The 20,712-nt window shown below is 42.3% G+C and overlaps 1 protein-coding gene across 13 annotated transcripts in view; it reads right to left on the bottom strand.

Moving 5' to 3' along the window:
• CDH4 (cadherin 4) overlaps positions 1-20,712 on the bottom strand; it is an 823,907-nt gene that overhangs the window by 407,608 nt on the left and 395,587 nt on the right. The window contains exon 1 of one of the 13 annotated variants that reach the window (XM_039498109.1): positions 20,569-20,630. The exons of 11 other annotated variants lie outside the window; for them this stretch is intronic. In XM_039498109.1, coding sequence (XP_039354043.1) covers position 20,569 — 1 coding nt within the window. In that variant the 5' untranslated portion in view covers positions 20,570-20,630. Of the gene's footprint in view, positions 1-9,181; positions 9,222-20,568; positions 20,631-20,712 lie in introns of those variants that run through there. One more of the 13 variants, XM_039498106.1, reaches the window with a different exon arrangement.

The raw sequence follows: 20,712 nt of genomic DNA, 5'->3' as shown, positions 1-20,712 counted from the left end.
TTTATTTATAATTGCAAGTAGAGCTTTTATTTTTCCCACTGGTGACAGAAAAGGGGGATTCTGTGACCTGTATCAGGCAGGCACTGTAACTTGCTTCTGAATCAGGTGCATTGATATAGAAGTGTCCATGAAATTTCAGTGCCAGTGACATCTCCGCCTAAAACATACAGCTCAATTATATCTGCACAAAGAATACCTAATACTGAGGAAAATGTTACTTATAATTGGCGGGCATTTGAAGACAAATGGGGGAAGGGGGAAACGTGGAAATTATAGCAAATCACCATTCCTCAATATATTGTGAGGTTGTTTACATTTTTGTTCATTTGTTTTGCTGATAGGAAAAAAACCACCTGAATCAACAGACTATGATTTCAATGTCACATTCTATATTTCAAGAAACACTTTGTAGTCCAGAATGGTCTGGAATACACAGGCATCATTTACTGCATCTTGAGAAAATGATGTAAGGATCATCCTGAATTACAGAGTTACCATTGCTGCCAATGGTTTGTTCAGTCACTGCAATGTAAAGTCTGCTGGCAAAATTTTAACTGAAGATTTATGAGCAAATTCACAGTGACTTAAACAGGAAGCGCGGGTGCATTATTATTCTATGGCAAAATTTAATCCAAACTGCGGGGGGAAGAAGATCAGTAGCACAAAAAATAGCCCAGAGGCATTTTGTTCCACTGCCATTTTGCACCATCATCAGAGGTATGTCTACACTGCGACCAGGAGACACAATGGTAGCATGTGTAGACATGCCTAAGCTACCTTTGACTGAATTAGCTCACTAAAAATAGCAGCAAAGCCATGGTGGGACAGGCTAGCTTCCCAAATACATAACTAGGTCCTGGGTGGAATTGAACTTGGGGGGCTAATCTGTGCCCCCTGTGGCTATGCTGCTATTTTTAGCAAGCTTGCTCAGTCAAGCTAGCTAGGGTTTGCCTATATGTTCTGCAATTGCACTTCCCAACTGCAGAGCAGACATATCCACTGTGTCAAATCCTGCCTTGCAATATGCATGCACAGCTGCTGTTGTAATCAACAGGCTTTTGCATATACATATTTGAGGGCAGAATTTGGCCCTCGGACTTCACAAACGGAATCATTAGTGATCCCACAGAAAGCAATGGGAATTGTGCAATCTCTGGGGATCTGATTTGCTTGTTTCATCATTGATATGACTAATGGCTTAAAGCAATTAATTAGAAACTGTGCCGCTATGACATTTGACCAGATTTACTGCATTCAGATTCATAGAGTTGGATTTGTATTATAGGTATCTGCCTCTGACTTAAACTGCTTCAAGTCCTAGTTGGCCCACACAGTTATGATGACTGCATGCCCCCAGTCAGGATCTGTGCACACAAAACCAATTGTTTGTACACACACTTACTATGACACGCAAGTATGGTATGTGCAGTAATTAAGCATGTACAGGGGAATGAAATAGCATGCATTTTGTGTGTGGAATTATACATGTGGAGTTACAAAATTTTTTACCACATGGGCCTTGCAGGACATGAACAATCCCATGGGCTTTGTGTTATTTTAAAATGAAAATGAAAAATGTATTTTGTGTAATTTAAAAAAGCCTAAATATGCACATATTCTTTAGAAGTGAAATTCCCACATCCCACACAAACCGTCTAGCCCACTCCTTCTGTGGAACGAGTGGTGAGTGGGTGAGCAAAGCTCTCAGATCTAGCGGCCAAAACAATACAACTCCTTCAACCTAAGCAAACAGTCTTTCCTATGATATATGCTCCTGCTCACTGGGTCACTGTGGAGTCTGGCAGCAGGGCATGCAGGGGTTACAGAGAGCCCCTACACAGCCCCTCTGCTTCCTGGCTCTTCTATGCAATGAGGATGAGCAGGGTTTCTTCTTAGCAGAGTCAGACTAGAGACTTAATCAACATTTTCTATTAAAGATAGTAAGGGCCAGATTCTGCCACCCTTGTAGAGTAAAGTGCTATTCAACAGGGCTAAGAGCATCAGAGACAGGGGCGGCTCTAGGAATTTTGCCGCCCCAAGCACGGCGGCATGCCGCGGGGGGCGCTCTGGCGGTCACCAGTCCCGCGGCTCCGGTGGACCTCCTGCAGACGTGCCTGCGGAGGGTCCGCTGGTCCTGCGGCTCCGGTGGACCATCTGCAGGCACGCCTGCGGGAGGTCCACTGGAGCTGCATGCCGCCCTCCCAGCGACAGGCAGAGCGCCCCCCGCGGCATGCCGCCCCAAGCACGCGCTTGGCGCGCTGGGGTCTGGAGCCAGTCCTGATCAGAGATCATGCCTGAATGATTTTAGGAGAATTGTGCACAATACATTTTAAATAATAGCCAGTTTGTAGAAGATGAGTAACAAAGAACAAATTCTTCATCTCTGTTCTACAGTATTTCTCTTCCACATGGTAATAATATTTTGCACTTATAAAGAGCTTTGCATGTTCAAAGCACTGTCCAAACATTAACCAGTTAATCCTCAGATCATCCCAAAGAGTCACTGTTATCATCACAATTGCATAGTTGGGGAAACTGAGGCACATAACAGTGAAGTAACTTGCTTGGGGCCAAAGAATGAGTCATTGACAGAGCCAATAGTAGAATGCAGGGCCCAGCTCAACCCTCTAGACTATCATATTGTTCAAAGAAGCAAATACAAGTAATTTCTTTCAAGACATACTTCTATAATAAGCTGCATGATGTATTTCTTCATTTATCTTTTTAACTGAGATTTACTATTAAAAAACTGCTTAAGTCCATTTAATTAATCTTCCGCCAACATAAGAAATCTTAAAATGATTATGAACACATTCATTATTACGTTATCCAACCTGTCTCCAGCTGAACACCTACTTTTGTCTTTCATAAGGCTCGCAAGAGCAGAACTGGATCATAACACAAGTAACACTGTCGTAATGTGCATTTTAGTCGACCCTGTTATTTAACCTCTCATTCTTGTGTGCCCTAGACAAAATGAAGCCTATTACATGAATTGGACATGTACTGCTTGGATGAACATATGGTCAATTGAATTGATTGAATCTCATTTTTACAAAGTCTTAGTCTTTTGTATTCATTGTATCAAAGCCATCTATGGAATCATCAGACTGTTCTTTTCCTTAAAGTCTCTCTCTCTCTCACACACACACACTCTCTCTCTCTCACATCAGGTCCTTAATTTTTGCCTTTTTATAATCTGAGGACTGATTAATCTTCATAACAGTCATCACCACCGACAGTTTCCCCGGTAAAGATATGTCAGTGCAGAGAACGCAGCTTTGTCAAACTTTGGTATGACTATGAAGTAAAGGAAATTCAGTGCATGTGAAGGGTGTTGTTTGGTTTACTGTTATGTTTTGAAGTTCCAGAAGACAAGTCTTGCAGCTCTGAAATCAAGATAAAATGAACTATATCTACTTTGCTACAGGCAGCTTATCAGCAGTGTGGAAACATTCCAGATACTCATTATATATGATATACATAAGAAAAGTGAAAATAGTTCTTTCCAATGTATTGTAATATCAATGTCCTGAGGTTATAGATTTGGTCTTTGTGAGTACTATTAAGAGCAACAGCATATGATTCTGCTGTAGATTTTTTTCCAGGTGAAATCTCCCCCAATTAACTCAGTCAGGGTAGGTAGAAAGATACTGGCGGTTATTCAGAAGCTGCTTAAATTTACTCTCTGATGGAAATTCATCATTATGGGTGAAATTCACCCAAGTATGGAGGGTCATCACAAGGCATATGTACAGTTAGAACCCTCTCTCCATTTAAGGTTCTGGTGAAGGCTATAAGTGGGCTGAAGTTTTGCATAAATCCTTATTCTGCACTGGAGTGAAATTCACTTGACGGGGTCTTTACATTATTTTTCATGCATGAAAGCATTCTGTGATGTGTCATTCCATATTATTTATGAAAATATGCTTATGATATGAATATGCCATTACGGAGATCTACTTAATGCCAGATGGATCATGTGAGATATCATTGAAAAGGTTATGGTTTACTGAATGCAATTATCCAATTTGTATGCCTATATCCTTCCTGTATCTGAAGTTACGAATATTGACTATGTATCTGTATTTCAACTATGCTACTTTGGGTGATGCTCACCGCTAACACTTCAGGTACAACAATGGAAAAGCCAGACAGAGCGGATGCATAGGCGCTGACTCTGTGGGTGCTCCGGGGCTGGAGCACCCATGGGGAAAAAAATCAGCGGGTGCTCTGCACCCACTGGCAGCCAAACTCTCCGCCCCACCTCACCTCCTCCTCCGCCTCCTCCCCTGAGCATGCCGAGTCCCCGCTCCTCCCCCTCCCTCTCAGCACTTGCTGGCGCCAAACAGCTGTAGCAAGCTCTGGGAGGGAGGGGGAGGAGTGGGAACATGGCGCGCTCAGGGGAGGGGGCAGAGTGGGGGTGGGGACTTTGGGGAAGGGGGTGGGAGGGGGTATGGCAGGGCTGGAGTTGGGGCAGGACTGGGGGTAAAGGGGGGGTCAAGCACCCTCGGCACCAGAAGAAGTCGGCGCCTATGGGTGGATGGCCAATCAGCGAGGGCAATAGATGTGAAAATCTTGGCCTTCTTCTGGACACTCCATACTGCCACTGACTCATGGACGCTGTGATTCTACAGAGTCAGGTGGGCTTGTCACCTGATACTAAAACATTGTCACCTGATACTGGGACTTCTTGTAACTTTCCACTGTAAGGGAAGGGGGGCTCAAGTTTGGAAAACAAAGGATTCCTGCCTTGTGTAAATCCTATTTAAGGATGGGGAGGAAGGCAAACAGGACACCACCTCTCCATGGCCTGTCTGCCCAAGAAGAAAAACTGAAGGCAAGGGGGGAGTCCGGACTGAGACAGGGGTCCAGTTTGAAAAGGAATATAACTGGTCCTCTAAATCACAGAAACTTTGCAACATGACTGCAATATCATCTATGGTGAGAAAAACTATTTGTAACCAATTTATTTCGTGAAACTAGCTTATTTTGCGTGTTTGATTTCATTTGCTTAGTAATCTGCTTTGTTTTGTTTGTTACCCCTTTTTACTACTTAAAATCTGCCTTTTATAGCTAATAAAATTTGTTTTGTTTATTATTAAACCCAGCTTCTGTAATTTCTAATGGGGCAGGGGCAAGAAGTGTGCACACCTCTCTCCAAATTGAGCAAAGGGGCAAATTTCATACTCTGCAGTCCAAGGGAGGTGGACATCTGAGTGCTGGATTAAGTCCCAGAAGCTGAGTCTACCCAGAGCTGAGCTGCCGCTGGATGTGGCCCTGCCTGTGTGTGTGTTAGAGGAGGTTTTAAGAGCCTGGCTCAGCAAGACAGGTTAAAGGGGGCTCATGCTGGCAGAACAGGTAGACTCAGTGGTATCTCAGCACGTCAGGTGGCATCCCAAGGAGTCCAACCTGCCACACATTCATAAATTAATGAGTTGGTAGATGATATTTAAATGTAAGGAACATGCTTAAAAATTATTAGTTCTAAAACTTAATATATTCTCCAAATGTTCATGCATTACATGTTTGGCTTTCATTGTTCCAATAGTGCATTCATAATTTTATTATTTAACAACAACCACAACGCAGATGATCTGTGATGCCTTTCATCTTTAAACACTAGCTAACAAAGCCTCACATCATGCTATGGAGACACAATATTTTAACTATAATTATCCTCTTTAAAAAACAGAGAAGGAACCTGAGGCAGAGATGTTAAAGTCCGGGCCTTAAGAAGTGTACGTTTCACAGCACATAGGCATGGAAATGTGCAATCCCACCTTGAAGCACTTGCATGCATCTGCCCTGTTTGCACAAAATAGACACATACATGGGTGTGCTTTTGAATATTTGAGCCTATGAGATTTTTCCGAGGCCGCAGGAGGGGTTAGTGTCAAAGCTGGGATTAACACGCAGTTATTTCTGGTTTCTAGACTTAGTCTCAGACCACCAGATCCCCTTCCTTAGCCATCCTACAAATCCCTGTCCACGGACGCTCTAGTAGAGATATCAAAGCACACAGGTCTATGGACTCTCCACACACTATATTTCCCTCACACAAAAGAGCCACACCACTTCCACTGGTTATCAGGTGTTCCAATTGCATAAAGAGGAGGAGGGAGCAGTTACTTATCCCCGGTTGATCAAATTCAATTTTACATCAAGTACATCCAAACTCATGCATAGCTACTTTGCCCCACAGATTTCTCAATGGGGCCAGCAAATGCAATCAACTTAACTTGTCATTATCCCTTAAGTACATTCTCCAAGATCATATCATAGCACAGTACTTCTGGGTACAATGTTAAAAACAGAACTGCCCCCTATTTTATGTTATCTCTGATTTATAACACAGTTTTAGGGACTGATGCAAAACCCACTGAATTTAATGAGAATCTTTTTAATTCACTTCATTGGGCTTTGGGTCAGGGCCTTTTAAACACCAAACAAGCTAATATAACTTCTTTCACGTGCCCTCGATTCACAAAAAAACAATTTTTTAAAAAAAGAATTAAAAACTCACAGAATCTGTGATTGTCTCTTAATCTATTTAACTGCTTAAAAATGTATCTTTTTCCCATGGAAAAACATCCACACTGCAGTCTTCCCCCCTTATCATTGGTTAACCAAATATGTTTACATGAAGATGCACTTTTTAAATCTACCTTTTTGGTCAATTTTAGCCATGCAAATTCTAAAAAGCCTCATATTGCCAGTCATGTAGGAAAAACTAATGCTACAGGTGTTCACAAAACCCAGTGATAATGCATGACAGATAATGTAGAGAAATTCATGAAATAATGCCGCCACAGGAGGGCCCAGCAAAATATGAATCACACACAATCAATTCTAATCTACTACAGGTGTGACTGTCTCATTATTATTAAATAAAACCAAGCTGGGTGTGGAAAAGAAAACATGTTTTGCATTGGAAAGGGAAATAGAAGCTGGCACTTTATGCTGGACTGTATTTCAGGATAGAGTCATAACTCTTAATCAGCTACAGCCTACATCCAATCCAACCAATTGTGTAATTAGAATAATAAATATACCAATCAATTCTTTTCATAGAGGTAAGAAAGCAAAGACCTTGCCAAATTTAACTTTCATTGCACACTAATGTGCACTGAACATCTGCTCTCACAGTTAAGTCAGGGTTTCTATCAGTTTGGTTTTTTATGCAACATAACTCATTTAAACAAAAAAATTTTATGTTGCAAACAGTCTAGTCCATATTTCATGCATATTGTACCTTTCCCAATGAATCTTGTACACTTTAGGCCTGGGTGTAAGTGCCGTAAATGGGGCTTGTAGCACTCCCTATCAAGATGGCCCAACACCATTATAAAATGCTATTCAGTTGCAAATAACTTTGCCAACACTTAACTGCTTGGGTTGAAATTTTCCATGCTGATTGCCTGCTTCAGATGAATATTTTTGTTAGCTGCAAAATTTCAGCCAAAATGGTTCAGCTGTTTCCTAAAATGAGGTTAGCGAGATATAGGTTTTGCCCATGTTAAAAAAATTCTGGCCAATATTTCTTTGAAACCGTCTAGTGCCTGAATGGTTTGGAACAGGTACTTGAAATTGGGGGAGGGTAGGGGGTGCTTTTTGCTGTTCCTGTGAATATCTGCTCACATTTGGTCAAGTTATGAACCTTTGAAAAATCTCAGCCTGCTCTCAGTAGAGACTTCCTAGAGTTTAAACTACAAACCCTGAAGATTCTAGCTGCACTGAGCATGCTCCAGCCTGGAGCTAAGTGGGACTTTCCCTGAAATTGCTGGTTTGGGCTGCTGTGGGCCATGCCAGGGCCAAGCCCTGGAACTGTAAAAAGGGAGACTCTCTTTCCTGTGCTCTAAATACCCTCAGGCTGGCACCCAGACAGTGCTCAGGAGCTTGATTCAAATGCAGAGGGGACACGAGAATGACCTGGGGGGAAATGGACAAAGTAGATTGGGACAAGAAGCGTAAGGCCAGGACTGGAGGCAGGTGATGGGACAAGAGGGAAACAGACTGGGAGTTGATGTGTGTGTGTGTGTCGGGTGACTAGGAATGGCTGGCAAAGACACAGGGACAAAGGGCTTGGGGGGCGGGTCATTAAGACTGGACAAAGTGCCTGGGGAGCAATGCTAGGCCTGGGAGTCAATGGGAATGGGGAACATGGCGGGTGCAACTGGAGGCAGGGAAGGAGAGAGACAGATTGGATGATGTATCCCTAAAGGGCTAGAATCTTCTGACAGTTACATAGTGGTAAATCCTGGGTAACCCAGTCTACAGGGCTGACTTAGTTTGGCTCATGATTTATTCTGATGCAAGGCTCCAAAGACCCCTGTACAATAGTAGATTTTCTGATCAGCTGATCAAACTCCTCTAGACACGTAAAACTCCCCTGAATGCACACAAATACATCTAGAGTACTTCTGATAAGACGTAGGTACCACAGACAGGGTCAATTTGATGCAAATAGTATTTTACACTAAAATGCTTTATGCCTGAATTAGATTTTGCAAAAACTTGCCTGTGCAAAGTTATATGTAAAAGACATGCCAGTGAAGATATTCCTGACTTCTGAACTTGATAATTCACCCCTTAGTATGGTCATGGCATTATATTTTTTAAAATGGAAATCTATTTCAAAGAGATTGCCTGAAGGCTATGGAATATGTCACTAGGCTAATCATAGTAAAGTAATACAGCAGACACTATTAAACATTCAGCGATGACTGACTCTCCCGGGGTTTTTGAGGTAACTGCGGCATTTTGCTGTACTGCAATCAATATAGAAAGGCCGTGTTACGTCTTAAATGGAAACCATCCCGTACCTTTTTCTCCCAGTATTTAAGAGCATTGTGACAGTCCACGCCCCTAGGGTCAGGGCAGCATGGCCTATCAGTCACAGTCTATAAAGCAGCCTAGCGGCCAGAGACTATAGAGCCACCCTTTGGCGTGGGGCAGCATGGCCTAGTGGCCAGAGCCTATAGCATTAGGGCGCCCCTTATGGGGTATGGCAGCCCTGGTAGGGGGGGCCAGGCCCACCCGACTCCACCAGGCCCCGACCCAGGCCCTAACAGTGGCGTAACAGCTTGCCACTGACTCAGCAGGGGGGTCCTACCAAAACACACTGAGTTTCCCCGGGTGGGAGGTACCACTCCGTCACCCTCCCTGGGTCACTTCCTACCAGAGTCTGTGTTGGGGTTTCCCATGAGATGTTGGGTCCTCTGTGCTCGGCAGGGCCAGTCGTCTCCAGGGTTTCCTCCAGCCGCCGGGGTGCAGGCAGGCCATGGATGGCTTCGATTCCCGGCGCAGTCAGGGGTTGTGGCTGGCCCTCCGCAGGAGCTTCCCAGACAGGTCCTTCCCTGGCAGCTTCCAGCCCAGAATGAGCTGGTCTCCCTCCCTTTATACTACTAGAGCATTTGGAGCATGCCCAGTCTTGCCAGGAAGGCGGGACTTCTGCTGTCAATACCATGGGCTTAACCCTGTCTGGGCTAGTGCGGGGTAAACAGACCCCGTCACAAGCATATTTTGTAAGGTGCTCAGCACTCTGGACCCAGTCCAGCAAAGTACTTAACCATGTGCTTATCTTTTATGGGACTTCCCAGTGCTTAAGTTTAAGCATGTGCTTTAGCAGATCATGACCTAGAACACTCAGTGTCTGGGCAGGATCAAGGCCTAAATGAACTAATGCTTGCAGAATTGATTGCACAGTGAACCCTGGAGAATGAAATCCTCTGTTTATCCACAGGAAAAACCTCAGCATGGATGGTGGGCATGTCAAATTTCAGCCTCGCACACCCCAAACCACCATCTAGAGAGGATCTTCCTGCTTGCTGAAGTGAACAGCCCATTCAATTCCTGGTCTCTGCTGAGACTGCCACTTATGTTACCACCAAAGAACCAGTAGTGGGCAAATTTTACTCATTAACCCACACTGCATTTAAACCAGTGATGTAGTGGTGAACGGCTCTGTGCTCCACTATCAGATGTAAAAAAGCAATAGTTAACTAATACTGAACTGTCTCCCAGTAATACTTCAGAAATTATATATATTAGTATCAGGAGAGCCCAAACCAAAAACAAGCAGAGAAAATGTGCACAAATTTGAAGGTCTCCCAGAGTTCCAAGAATGGACCATGGCTTAGAACTCCTCTGAAACTGGCCACATAAAGCCTTATGAAACCGAATAACTTTCATAGAATCAAAGGACTGGAAGGGACCTCGAGAGGTCATCTAGTGCCGTCCCCTGCACTCATGGCAGGACGAAGTATTATCTAGACCATCCCTGACAGGTGTTTGTCTAACCTGCTCTTAAAAATCTCCAATGATGGAGATTCTACAACCTCCCTAGGCAATTTATTCCAGTGTTTAATCATGCTGACAGTTAGGAAGTTTTTCCTAATGTCCAACCTAAACCTCCTTTGCTGCAATTTAAGCCCATTGCTTCTTGTCCTATCCTCAGAGGTTAAGAACAATAATTTTTCTCCCTCCTCCTTGTAACAATCTTTTATGTACTTGAAAACTGTTATGTCCCCCCAGTCTTCTTTTTTCAAGACTAAACAAACCTAATTGTTTCAATCCTCCCTGGTAGTCATGTTTTCTAGACCTTTAATGATTTTTGTTCCTCTTCTCTAGACTTTCTCCAATTTTTCCACATCTTTCCTGAAATGTGGCACCCAGAACCGGACACAATACTCCAGTTGAGGCCTAATCAGCACAGAGTATAGCGGAAGAATTCCTTCTCGTGTCTTGCTTACAACACTCCTGCTAATAAATCCCAGAATTAGTTTTGCTTTTTTTGCAACCATATTACACTGTTGACTCATATTTAGATTGTGGTCCACTATGACCCCCAGATCTCTTTCCTCAGTACTTCTTCCTAGGCAGTCATTTCCCATTTTGTATGTGTCCAACTCACTGTTCCTTCCTAAGTGGAATACTTTGCATTTGTCCTTATTGAATTTCATCCTATTTACTTCAGATCATTTCTCCAGTTTATCCAGATCATTTTGAATTATAATCCTATCCTCCAAAGCACTTGCAATCCCTCCCAGCTTGGTATCATCTGCAAACTTTACAAGTGTACTCTCTATGCCATTATCTAAATGACTGATGAAGATATTTAACAGAACCGGACCCAGAACCGATCCCTGTGGGATCCCACTCGTTATGCCCTTCCAGCATGACTGGGAACCACTGATAACTACTCTCTGGGAACGGTTTTCCAACCAGTTATGCACCCACCTTATAGTAGCTCCATCTAGGTTGCATTTCCCTAGTTTGTTTATGAGAAGGTCATGCGAAACAGTATCAAAAGCTTTACTAAAGTCAAGATATACCACATCTACCATTTATTCCCTATCCACAAGGCTTGTTGCCCTGTCAAAGAAAGCTATCAGGTTGGTTTGACACGATTTGTTTAACAAATCCCTGCTGTTACTTATCACCTTATTATCTTCTAGATGTTCGCAAACTGATTGCTTAATTATTTGCTCCATTATCTTTCTGGGTACAGAAATTAAGCTGACTGGTCTGTAATTCCCCGGGTTGTCCTTATTTCCCTTTTTATAGATTGACACTGTATTTGCCCTTTTCTAACCTTCTGGAATCTCTCCCGTCTTCCATGACTTTTCAAAGATAATCGCTAATGGCTCAGATATCTCCTTAGTCAGCTCCTTGAGTATTCTAGGATGCATTTCATCAGGCCCTGGTGACTTGAAAACATCTAACTTCTCTAAGTATTTTTTAACTTGTTCTTTCCCTATTTTGGCCTCTGATCCTACCTCATTTTCATTGGCATTCACTATGTTAGATGTCCAATCGCCACCAACCTTCTTGGTGAAAACCGAAACAAAGAAGTCGTTAAGCACCTCTGCCATTTCCACATTTTTCTGTTATTGTTTTTCTCCCTTCACTAAGTAATGGGCCTACCCTGTCCTTGGTCTTCCTCTTACTTCTAATTTATTTGTAGAATGTTTTCTTGTTACCCTTTTATATCTCTAGCTAGTTTGATCTCGTTTTGTGCTTTGGCCTTTCTAAGTTTATCCCTATATACTTGTTTATAGTCATCCTTTGTAATTTGACCTAGTTTCCCCTTTTTGTAGGGCTCTTTTTTGAGTTTTAGATCATTGAAGATCTCCTGGGTAAGCCATACTTCCTATCTTTCCTACGCAGAGGGATAGTTTGTTCTTGTGCCCTTAATAAATGTCTCCAAAAACCAGCCAACTGTCTTCAATTATTTTCCCCCTTAGACTTGCTTCCCATGGAATCTTACCTACTAACTCCGAGTTTGCTAAAGTCTGCCTTCTTGAAATCCATTGTCTTTATTTTTCTGTTCTCCCTCCTACCATTCCTTAGGATCATGAACTCTGTCATTTCGTGATCACTTTCACCCAAGCTGCCTTCCACTTTCTAATTCTCACCCAGTTCCTCCATAGTTGTCAAGATAAAATCTAGAACAGCCTCTCACCCCTAGTGGCTTTCTCCACCTTCTAAAATTAAAAATGGTCTCCAATACATTCCAAGAACTTGTTGGATAATCTGTGCCCTGCTGTGTTATTTTCCAACAGATGTCTGAGTAGTTGAAGTCCCCCATCACCACCAAGTCCTGTGCTTTGGATGATTTTGTTAGTTGTTTAAAAAAAGCCTCATCCACTTCTTCCTGGTTAGGTGGTGTGTAGTAGACCTCTACCATGACATCACCCTTGTTTTTTATCCCTTTTATCCTTACCCAGAGACTTTCAACAAGTCTGTCTCCTATTTCCATCTCAACCTCAGTTCAAGTGTATATATTTTTAATATATAATATACGGCAACACCTCCTCCCTTTTTTCCCTCCCTGTCCTTCCTGAGCAAGCTGTACCCTTCTATACCAATATTCCAGTCATGCGTATTATCCCACCAAGTCTCTGTGATGCCAACTATGTCATAGTTGTGTTTATTTATTAGCATTTCACGTTCTTCCTGCTTATTTCTCATACTTCTTGCATTAGTATGCAGACATCTAAGACACTGATTTGACACCCGCCCCCCCAGTTCTGTCTTGTCTTTCCTTTATCCCTGCTATGACAGCCCATGCTCCCCCTCAATTTCTGACCCTTCTCCCAGGTCTCCATGTTTTGATCATTTACAACTGCTCAGATATCAGACACACACCATCTAAGCCCCAGCTAAATGACAATGAAGGAAATTACTGCCAAAAGTATCTGTAGATGCTGAATACTCAACAGCACTAATAAGTATTTACAGAAAGGTCAGGAAATGTTCTATCCCCATCTGCCATTATATTTGCTATAGAAAGAGCTGTCCATCTTTCTGGAGATAAAAGGTCTACCTGGCTACATTTTCCATGTCAGTGTCTACTGTGTCAGTTACTGATGGCTTCCCCCCAACAGCATCACAAACTTCGTACTTGAGGCAGCCATTCGAACAGAGAAAAACAGCAGCATTTCTTTGTCATAGTCAAAAGCGCAGACCATTTTCGTTTAGATTTCAGACTTCAGTGAAGAACTAAAAATAAAATAAAAATAATAAAAAAAATCTACTTACAAAACAGAATTGTAAAGTGCTAATGTAATGCTGCATTATCTGAAAGATAGTTATTATAATCAAGACAGCTCTGCTTTGCTCTACAATCTTTCTAATGAGATGCACTGGCAAATACTATTCCAATTTTTATATAAAAATTACCTTTACTTGTTTTCACATCTGCTAATTTTTTAAAAATATATAACCAGACAGCACAAGAGCTCACACAACCACCAGCTTTATTAGTTGTGCTTCTAAAAGTATAAGCAGGCAGGCTCCTGAAATGGGTGATATTTACAAATCCTTTAATGTATTGTCAGCGACTGTTGTTATTGTGATTAAAGGCTGACTGATTTACAGTACAGCTGTGTTTAGGCAGTTAGAGGCATTTGTCTCATCACAAAAGACACTATCAGTGTTTGGTAAACTTCTAACCTAGTTTGACAAAGACTCCTTTTGCAGCTTGCTAAAATAAGATTAAAAAACAAACATTTAAAAACATCTTTAAATAAGGCTAAACAACATGGTGGCTTGATTATAGCATTCTGCTAGAATGATCACTCTTATAATCTTAGAACTGACAGTATATTTAGCATGCTGAGTTACAAATTATTTTGGTCTTGTTGCACATATACTCAAGGATGATTCTGACAATGTTATAAAGAAGTCAGAGAAATTGTTGCTGGAAATACCCTGTGATGAGCTCCCAAAATCCTAATAACTGGTTCCCTACCAGGTCCTTGGCAGCACTTCGGTGGTGGTGGTGTGGGGTGTCTTCACTTGCTCCAGGTTTTCGGCGGCATTTCGGCAGCAGGTCCTTCACCCACAGCGAGTGAAGACACACACACACCCCCGCCCCGCCCCCGAAGTGCCGCCGAAGACCCAGTAGGGAACTGTACGGTGAGTACAAGCCCCACGTGCCTGTCTCCCCCCTCCCATCCGACCCCAACCCACATCCTGCCCCCTTCAGAACCTGCAACCCATCAAACCCCCTGCTCCTTGTCCCCTGACCACCTCCTCCTGAGACCCCCCCACCCTAACTGCCCCCCAGGACCCCACCCCCTACCCAACTTGCCCCACTCCCTGTCCCCTGACTGCCCCGACCCCATGCACCACCACCCCGAAAGAGCCCCGGAACTCCGCCTACCCAATCCCCCCCATTCCCCGTCCCCTGACCACCCCCCCAGAACCACCACCCCCTCCAACTGCTCCCTGCCCCTTATCCAACCCCTCAAAGTGGCAGGAGCTGCAGAACTGTGCTGGTGCCGGCAGCACGGCACACTGGGGCTCTGTGGAGGGTGGTGGGGGGATTGGGGGAGGGGCTGGGGAAGCCTCCCCAGCTGGGAGCTCAGGCGCGCCGGACAGGAAGGCCCCGCAGGCCAGATGTGGCCCGCGGACCGGAGTTTGCCCACCCACCAGCCCCTTTAATAACCGGTTCTACACCAGCTTCTAATTTAACAACCGGTTCTTGTGAACCGGCGTGAACTGGCTCCAACTCACCACTGGAAATACCTGCAAATTAGCAGCACAGACTGGAAAAAGGAGAAAAGGAACAAAATGTTCAACAACTCTACAGTTTTTAATCTAATACTTTCAAAGATTTCTGTTGTTGATATCTACCAAGAAGAATGTCATTTAACTATAGCAGGAACGTGTTCTGCAGAAGTTCCTAGCAGGGACAATCTATTTTGAAGTTCAAGTTCCATTTATCAAGCTCTATCTTCTAGATTGGTTGATCAGAGAGAGTTTTAGTGATAGTTAACTCTCCTCCCCAATCCTCTCTACTAGTAAACTGGACCACAACAGGTGTAGGAATATCTCTACAGTTTTGTAATGAGGATTTTTACTTCCGGGGTGAGAGGAGAGCATGCAAAGCTGATATCTCCAAAGTGGACAGTCGTCTTTTGTATTTTCCAAGTAATTATTGCATGGGGGTGAAAATAAACTGCAACAATCACATTTTATATCCTAGGGTATAGAAATTAGAAGTATCCTGTATTTAGTCATTTGTCCAATATTAATATCTACATGTGGCAATAATATGCAGCAGGCCAATATTGATCTAATGTGGCTTTATTAAACTGTAATACTTCTGTGATTATATTTTTGGTGTTTTCTAGACTTTCAAGTAATTACTAGTCAGGCAGTCATTGTTTTTAATACAACGGAGAATGGTCTTGTGGTTCAGGTTCTGGAATGGCCCTCAAGAGATCTGGATTCAATTTGTGTGATGGGTCTTTCTGGGTGATCTCAGTCCACACTGAAATTTAACAGGAGTTAATCTTTTGATTATCCCAGCCTTAAGTCTCAGTGCCCCAGTTTCCCACTGTAAAATAAGCTGATGGAAATTTTGAAAAATTTCAGCAACAACAAAAGTTTTTGTTTCACTGGAGATTTTTCATTAGGTATTTTGTTTTTCAATAAAAAAATGTGAAAACAACTTTCATTTCATTCTGGTGGGAAAAAATCCCACTCTCTCTTATTTTAATTCCTCCCAGAAAAAGGTGAAGGAGATGAAAATGAAAGTAACTGAAGGGAGAAAAGCATTTTCTCTCCCGCCCCTTCCTATCTTTTACTTGTGCAGGATAAAAGGGGGGAAGAAAAAAAAATCAAGTGTGATAAAGTGGGATTGTCTCACAATTCTGAAATGGAAAACTCAACAAAAATGGTTTGTGGCTCTTGTGAAAGTTGTCATCATCAGTGGAATCCCATTGTTCAATATAAAAAAAATGAAAAATGTTGACTAGTTCTAGAGAAGAATTATACTTCCTTTCTCACATAGTATGTGTCTTGTCTGTTTAGATTATAAAATCTCTGTGCATGTACAACAACACACACAACAGGGCCCCGATTTTAGCTTGAGATAATAGGTTCTACAATGCAGTACAACAACAATTTCCCACCTTTAAGAAAACACATGCAGAGGCAAACAAAGAGGCAAACTTTCTCTTTCAGGTGGCCGAGTCTACTAGCAGAGGTATGTTCAACGGTCCATTATTGCTTTTTCATAATGGTTTTGTGACTATCACATAAAACAGTATTTGTCCCATTACAGCAGATATAATTCAGTCCGGTCTGCTGAAATGTATCAGTATTTTTGCACTGTTAGAAAGTAGATTCTCAGACCCCCTCAGCTATTATGTTAACTAGACCTTATGTGTCACTAAAAACAAAAGCAACTGAGAATGTGAAATTTGCATGCACTTGAGAATGTGAAATTTGCATGCACTTGAGAATGTGAAATTTGCATGCACTTTGAGTTACCTGCAACTTTTACATTCTCTTTGGTCTGCCCACAGAATTTACCATGAAAGGCCAAGCTACTAGGGGAGGTTGAGAGCAGTAATTCTGAAAACATCTATGTTGTACCCATGATTAGTTCTGATTTTTATGACTCAAATTTGCCAGTAGTAAAATTGCTATTTCCAAGGTTCCCATGTCCAATTTCTACCCTTCCTTAGAAAAGCTCTTTTCAGTTTGCTCACCTGATGGGAACTTAAGAGTGTGATAGGTTAAATCAAATCAGTTCAATATGCCTTAACGTCAGTAATAGTCCCTCCAAGAATGAAAGCAGATATACATTTAAAAATAATTTCAACAATGAAAATAGCCCAAGGTCATATTTATTAAGCAAAATATTAAAATATAAAACAATGAATTCTGAGCAGCATAATCAAAAAGAAACACCTTCTTTTACATTAGGAATGCTCTGAACTGCTGTCTTTGTTGTTTCATCTTTTTTTTCCCCCCCCATTAAATCAGACACTTCTAAATCAAGCCCTCAGGGAGTAAGAGACAAAAGTGATGAGAATGCAATGCGTGAATATAAAAGTGGAGCATGTGTTTTATAACTAACTCTGTTCAGAGATCAAGGGAAATGTCACTGTTTATAGCCATCAGTAAAGAATCAATGTAATTATATTTGTAGTGTCAATTCAGGTCAATATTCTAATACATACACTGTAAAGCCACAATTACAATTTACATCTGAGCTGAACTAGGGTATTTATCTCTCAGCTCTTTCTTTGTGTAAAATAATATCCCAAAGCCCATTTTAAATTACAGCCGCCTGATTTTAACTGTAAAATACAACGGGTCAGTACTGCACCTGGATCTGTTATACAGCTTGAGTGCAAACTGTACTGACCCATCTCTGAAATCTGGGTTCAAAGCAAATGGAGAGCTTCTGCTCTTTAATCTTCTAAAGTACTAGAGCAACCATGAACTCAGTCTCAGGGTGAAGGAAGGAAATGCTCCATCCTTGGAGCAACCCCTGTCAGATCATTCATGCTGCAGTGAATTTAAGAGCACTGGCACCAGGATCCTCCCCCAACCCCCATTATTGGTTAGTAATATTTTGTGGAGAGGCTGAATTTTGGGAGCAGGGGCATGTGAGAGAAGTGGTATTGTTGCCCGGCTCTGCTCAGAAACCAACCTCTGCCACTTGTGACACCAGAATGAGCAGATTGTGCAGATATCAATAATATGTTCATCCTCTGGTTTTACCGTATGCTTCAGTCAGCAGTAAAACAATTGAAAGTGTTGACACTTAAATTGTAATAATTAGGCTGCATTGTTAATGACCCACACAGAGGATTCAGAACCATGCACACCTCTCAGAGATATTGTTTCAGGCTGACTGAAGACTAAGGTAGACGTCATTATATCACTTATACTCAGTTTACATTTGGTGTTATCTTTGCAACCACAAGGGCTAAAGACTCACACTCTTACATGAAAGCTCAGGTGTTGTAGCACCAGGTGGCAACCTCCACAGAAAAGTAGCATCTCAGTGAGCCACTGTTTACTGGACCAGTTCAGCCCCTGCTTTTTCACCACCAATACAATAAATATCATCAGTGTTTCAGTATGGCAGTTGGGCTGCTGGTATTTGAGTGAACACGTTGTCTTTGGCCCAAGCACAATGGAAGATGGAGGGACTAATTCAATCTCATAAACAACATTCTTCACTGCAGTGACAGATGGAGTTATCTACACTCACATTAGCCTTGAGTGAGGGTGTTGGTATCAGCAGAAACCAGTAGCTGAGTCCCCACTGCAATCCTAACTCCAGCATCTGCAGCACTTGACCTTCAACCCCCACCACCTGATGGGACAGCCAGCTCGAATTTAAAGCAGCACTTAATTTAAGATAGAGCCTTTTGTGGGTGCACATAAATTTGGTCAGAGGCAATAGCTATGTTATACTTTGGGCTAACAGTGCACTGAAGGCAAGCCCTCACAGTGCGAATGAAAGAGGACAAATTGGCTGTGAACGCACTGTTTCTCTGGGAAAAAAACAACAACAATCCGAGATGGCAACTACCACATGGCACCCTACAAAATCCTGACATTAATTTTTTGGGGATGAACTTCTCCAGTTAATCTACCCTGGAACAAACAGTACATCTCAGCACTGAAAAAAAATACTCACAGGCAGCATGCAAAAACTTTGTATGCCTCTATCATAATTAATTGCCACCAGTGAAAATGATAGTAGTTAATATTTCAGTGGTTGTCTAACAGAAAACCCTAATGCTAGCAGCACAGCTCAGGTGAGTCACCCTGCAATAACAAACATATGATAAACTGTGGAAAAAATAAACACTAGATAGACATTCCCCCAGAGGTTATTATAGATATTGATAACATAGTGCTAATAGCTTGCTTTGACTGTTTCTAAGATAGGACAGTCAACATCAATTGTTTTTTCTTGTTCACTGATCATTTTTCTACTCCAGTTTGCTTTAACCAAGGAGACTACAGAAGCATTATCTTTCACTCACAATGGCTTGATTCTTGCTGCGTGGATCTCAGAGCACCACTGAGTGTGCAGAGCCCTGCAGGGCTGTGGTGAGGACCTCGTAGAGCAGCACATGAACCAAAGCCCACCCATGCAACAGAGGACAGGTGATGCATGCAACACAGAGGAGCGCATGGCTCTGCAACAGTGCAGGGTGCGGGATTCTGTCTGGGGTCACTTCTCCAGCTTGCTGAGGTGGGGACAACATGGGCCTCTACTACATGGCAGCAGAATGCGTAGCTTTCCAAATGGTGCAACTGGGGATCTGCACCAGTGAGTCCAGTGTGTGTTCAGAACAGCTGTGGATTCCATCTATGTAGTAGCATCATCACTTGCCCACTGGTAGGATTAAGCCCCGAAACACGTGTACACCCGTCCCTCCCACCTCCTCCCTCTAACATTGGAGGTAGAGCTGGTCGGGAATTTTCTGATGGAAAATGCAGTTTCCACAAAAGCAAACATTCCCATAGGAAAATTTTGATTTTGCTGAACATCTTCAATTTTCTGTCAGGAAAATCAAAACGAAATATGCCTATTCAACCCAAACTGGAATTTTGTTTTATTAATTGGACTGGAAATGTTTCAAATCCGTTCCAAAAAAAAAAATTAAAGCTGTATTTTCCTAATGTATTGCCTTATGGGAGTTGTAGTTCAAGCCCACATTGTCTCCTAGAGACCAGGCTTCCTGAAGAACAACACCTCCCACAATGCAATGTGGACCCAGTACACCAATCTGTGTGGTGCATCATTGGAGACCCAGTCAGAGAGCCTGATGTCCCCATTCTCTCTTATACTCCAGGCTCCTGTTTAATGTTGACTTGACTCAAAAGGAAGCCTTTCAAGTCAATTCAACAAAGTGAAAAATATCAATATCCAGAATAGCAAAATGTTTTGATTCAGAAACATCAAAACATTTCAAATCAAAACAAAATTTTTCAGAATTTCTGTTCCAAATTTTTTTACATTTCAACTTTTCATCCTGTTTTGGGATGAAAACAAATTCCAAAGTTTGTTCTGCTCTAATTAAAGGCTCCATTTTCAGCCAGCATCAAGCTGGGCTCTGAATTTACATGTCCACTTTGCACAAGCTATTCCCTCAAAAAGCGTTTGTGTGGAGAATACAAAACCTACAAGCTTTTGCCTGGGCACAAAATTGGAGATGAACATATGGTCACAAACTCAGAAAATACTGAAAAACCATAATAAAAGAATATCAAAACTGAGGATAATACAGGCCTTACTTCTCCACAGGGTATCCAACCTTCCAGTGCTCAGAGAACTGGAACAGCAAAGTATGTTCTTATATCTTTTGATTTGCCGTACATAAGGAAACTTCCATACTCTAAGACCTGAGACACTTACCTAGAAATAAAGAAGAGCGCACA

Source organism: Mauremys reevesii, linkage group 13 (assembly GCF_016161935.1).
Source record: "Mauremys reevesii isolate NIE-2019 linkage group 13, ASM1616193v1, whole genome shotgun sequence".
NCBI lineage: Eukaryota > Metazoa > Chordata > Testudines > Geoemydidae > Mauremys > Mauremys reevesii.
This window is presented reverse-complemented; position numbering and strand designations above follow the sequence as displayed.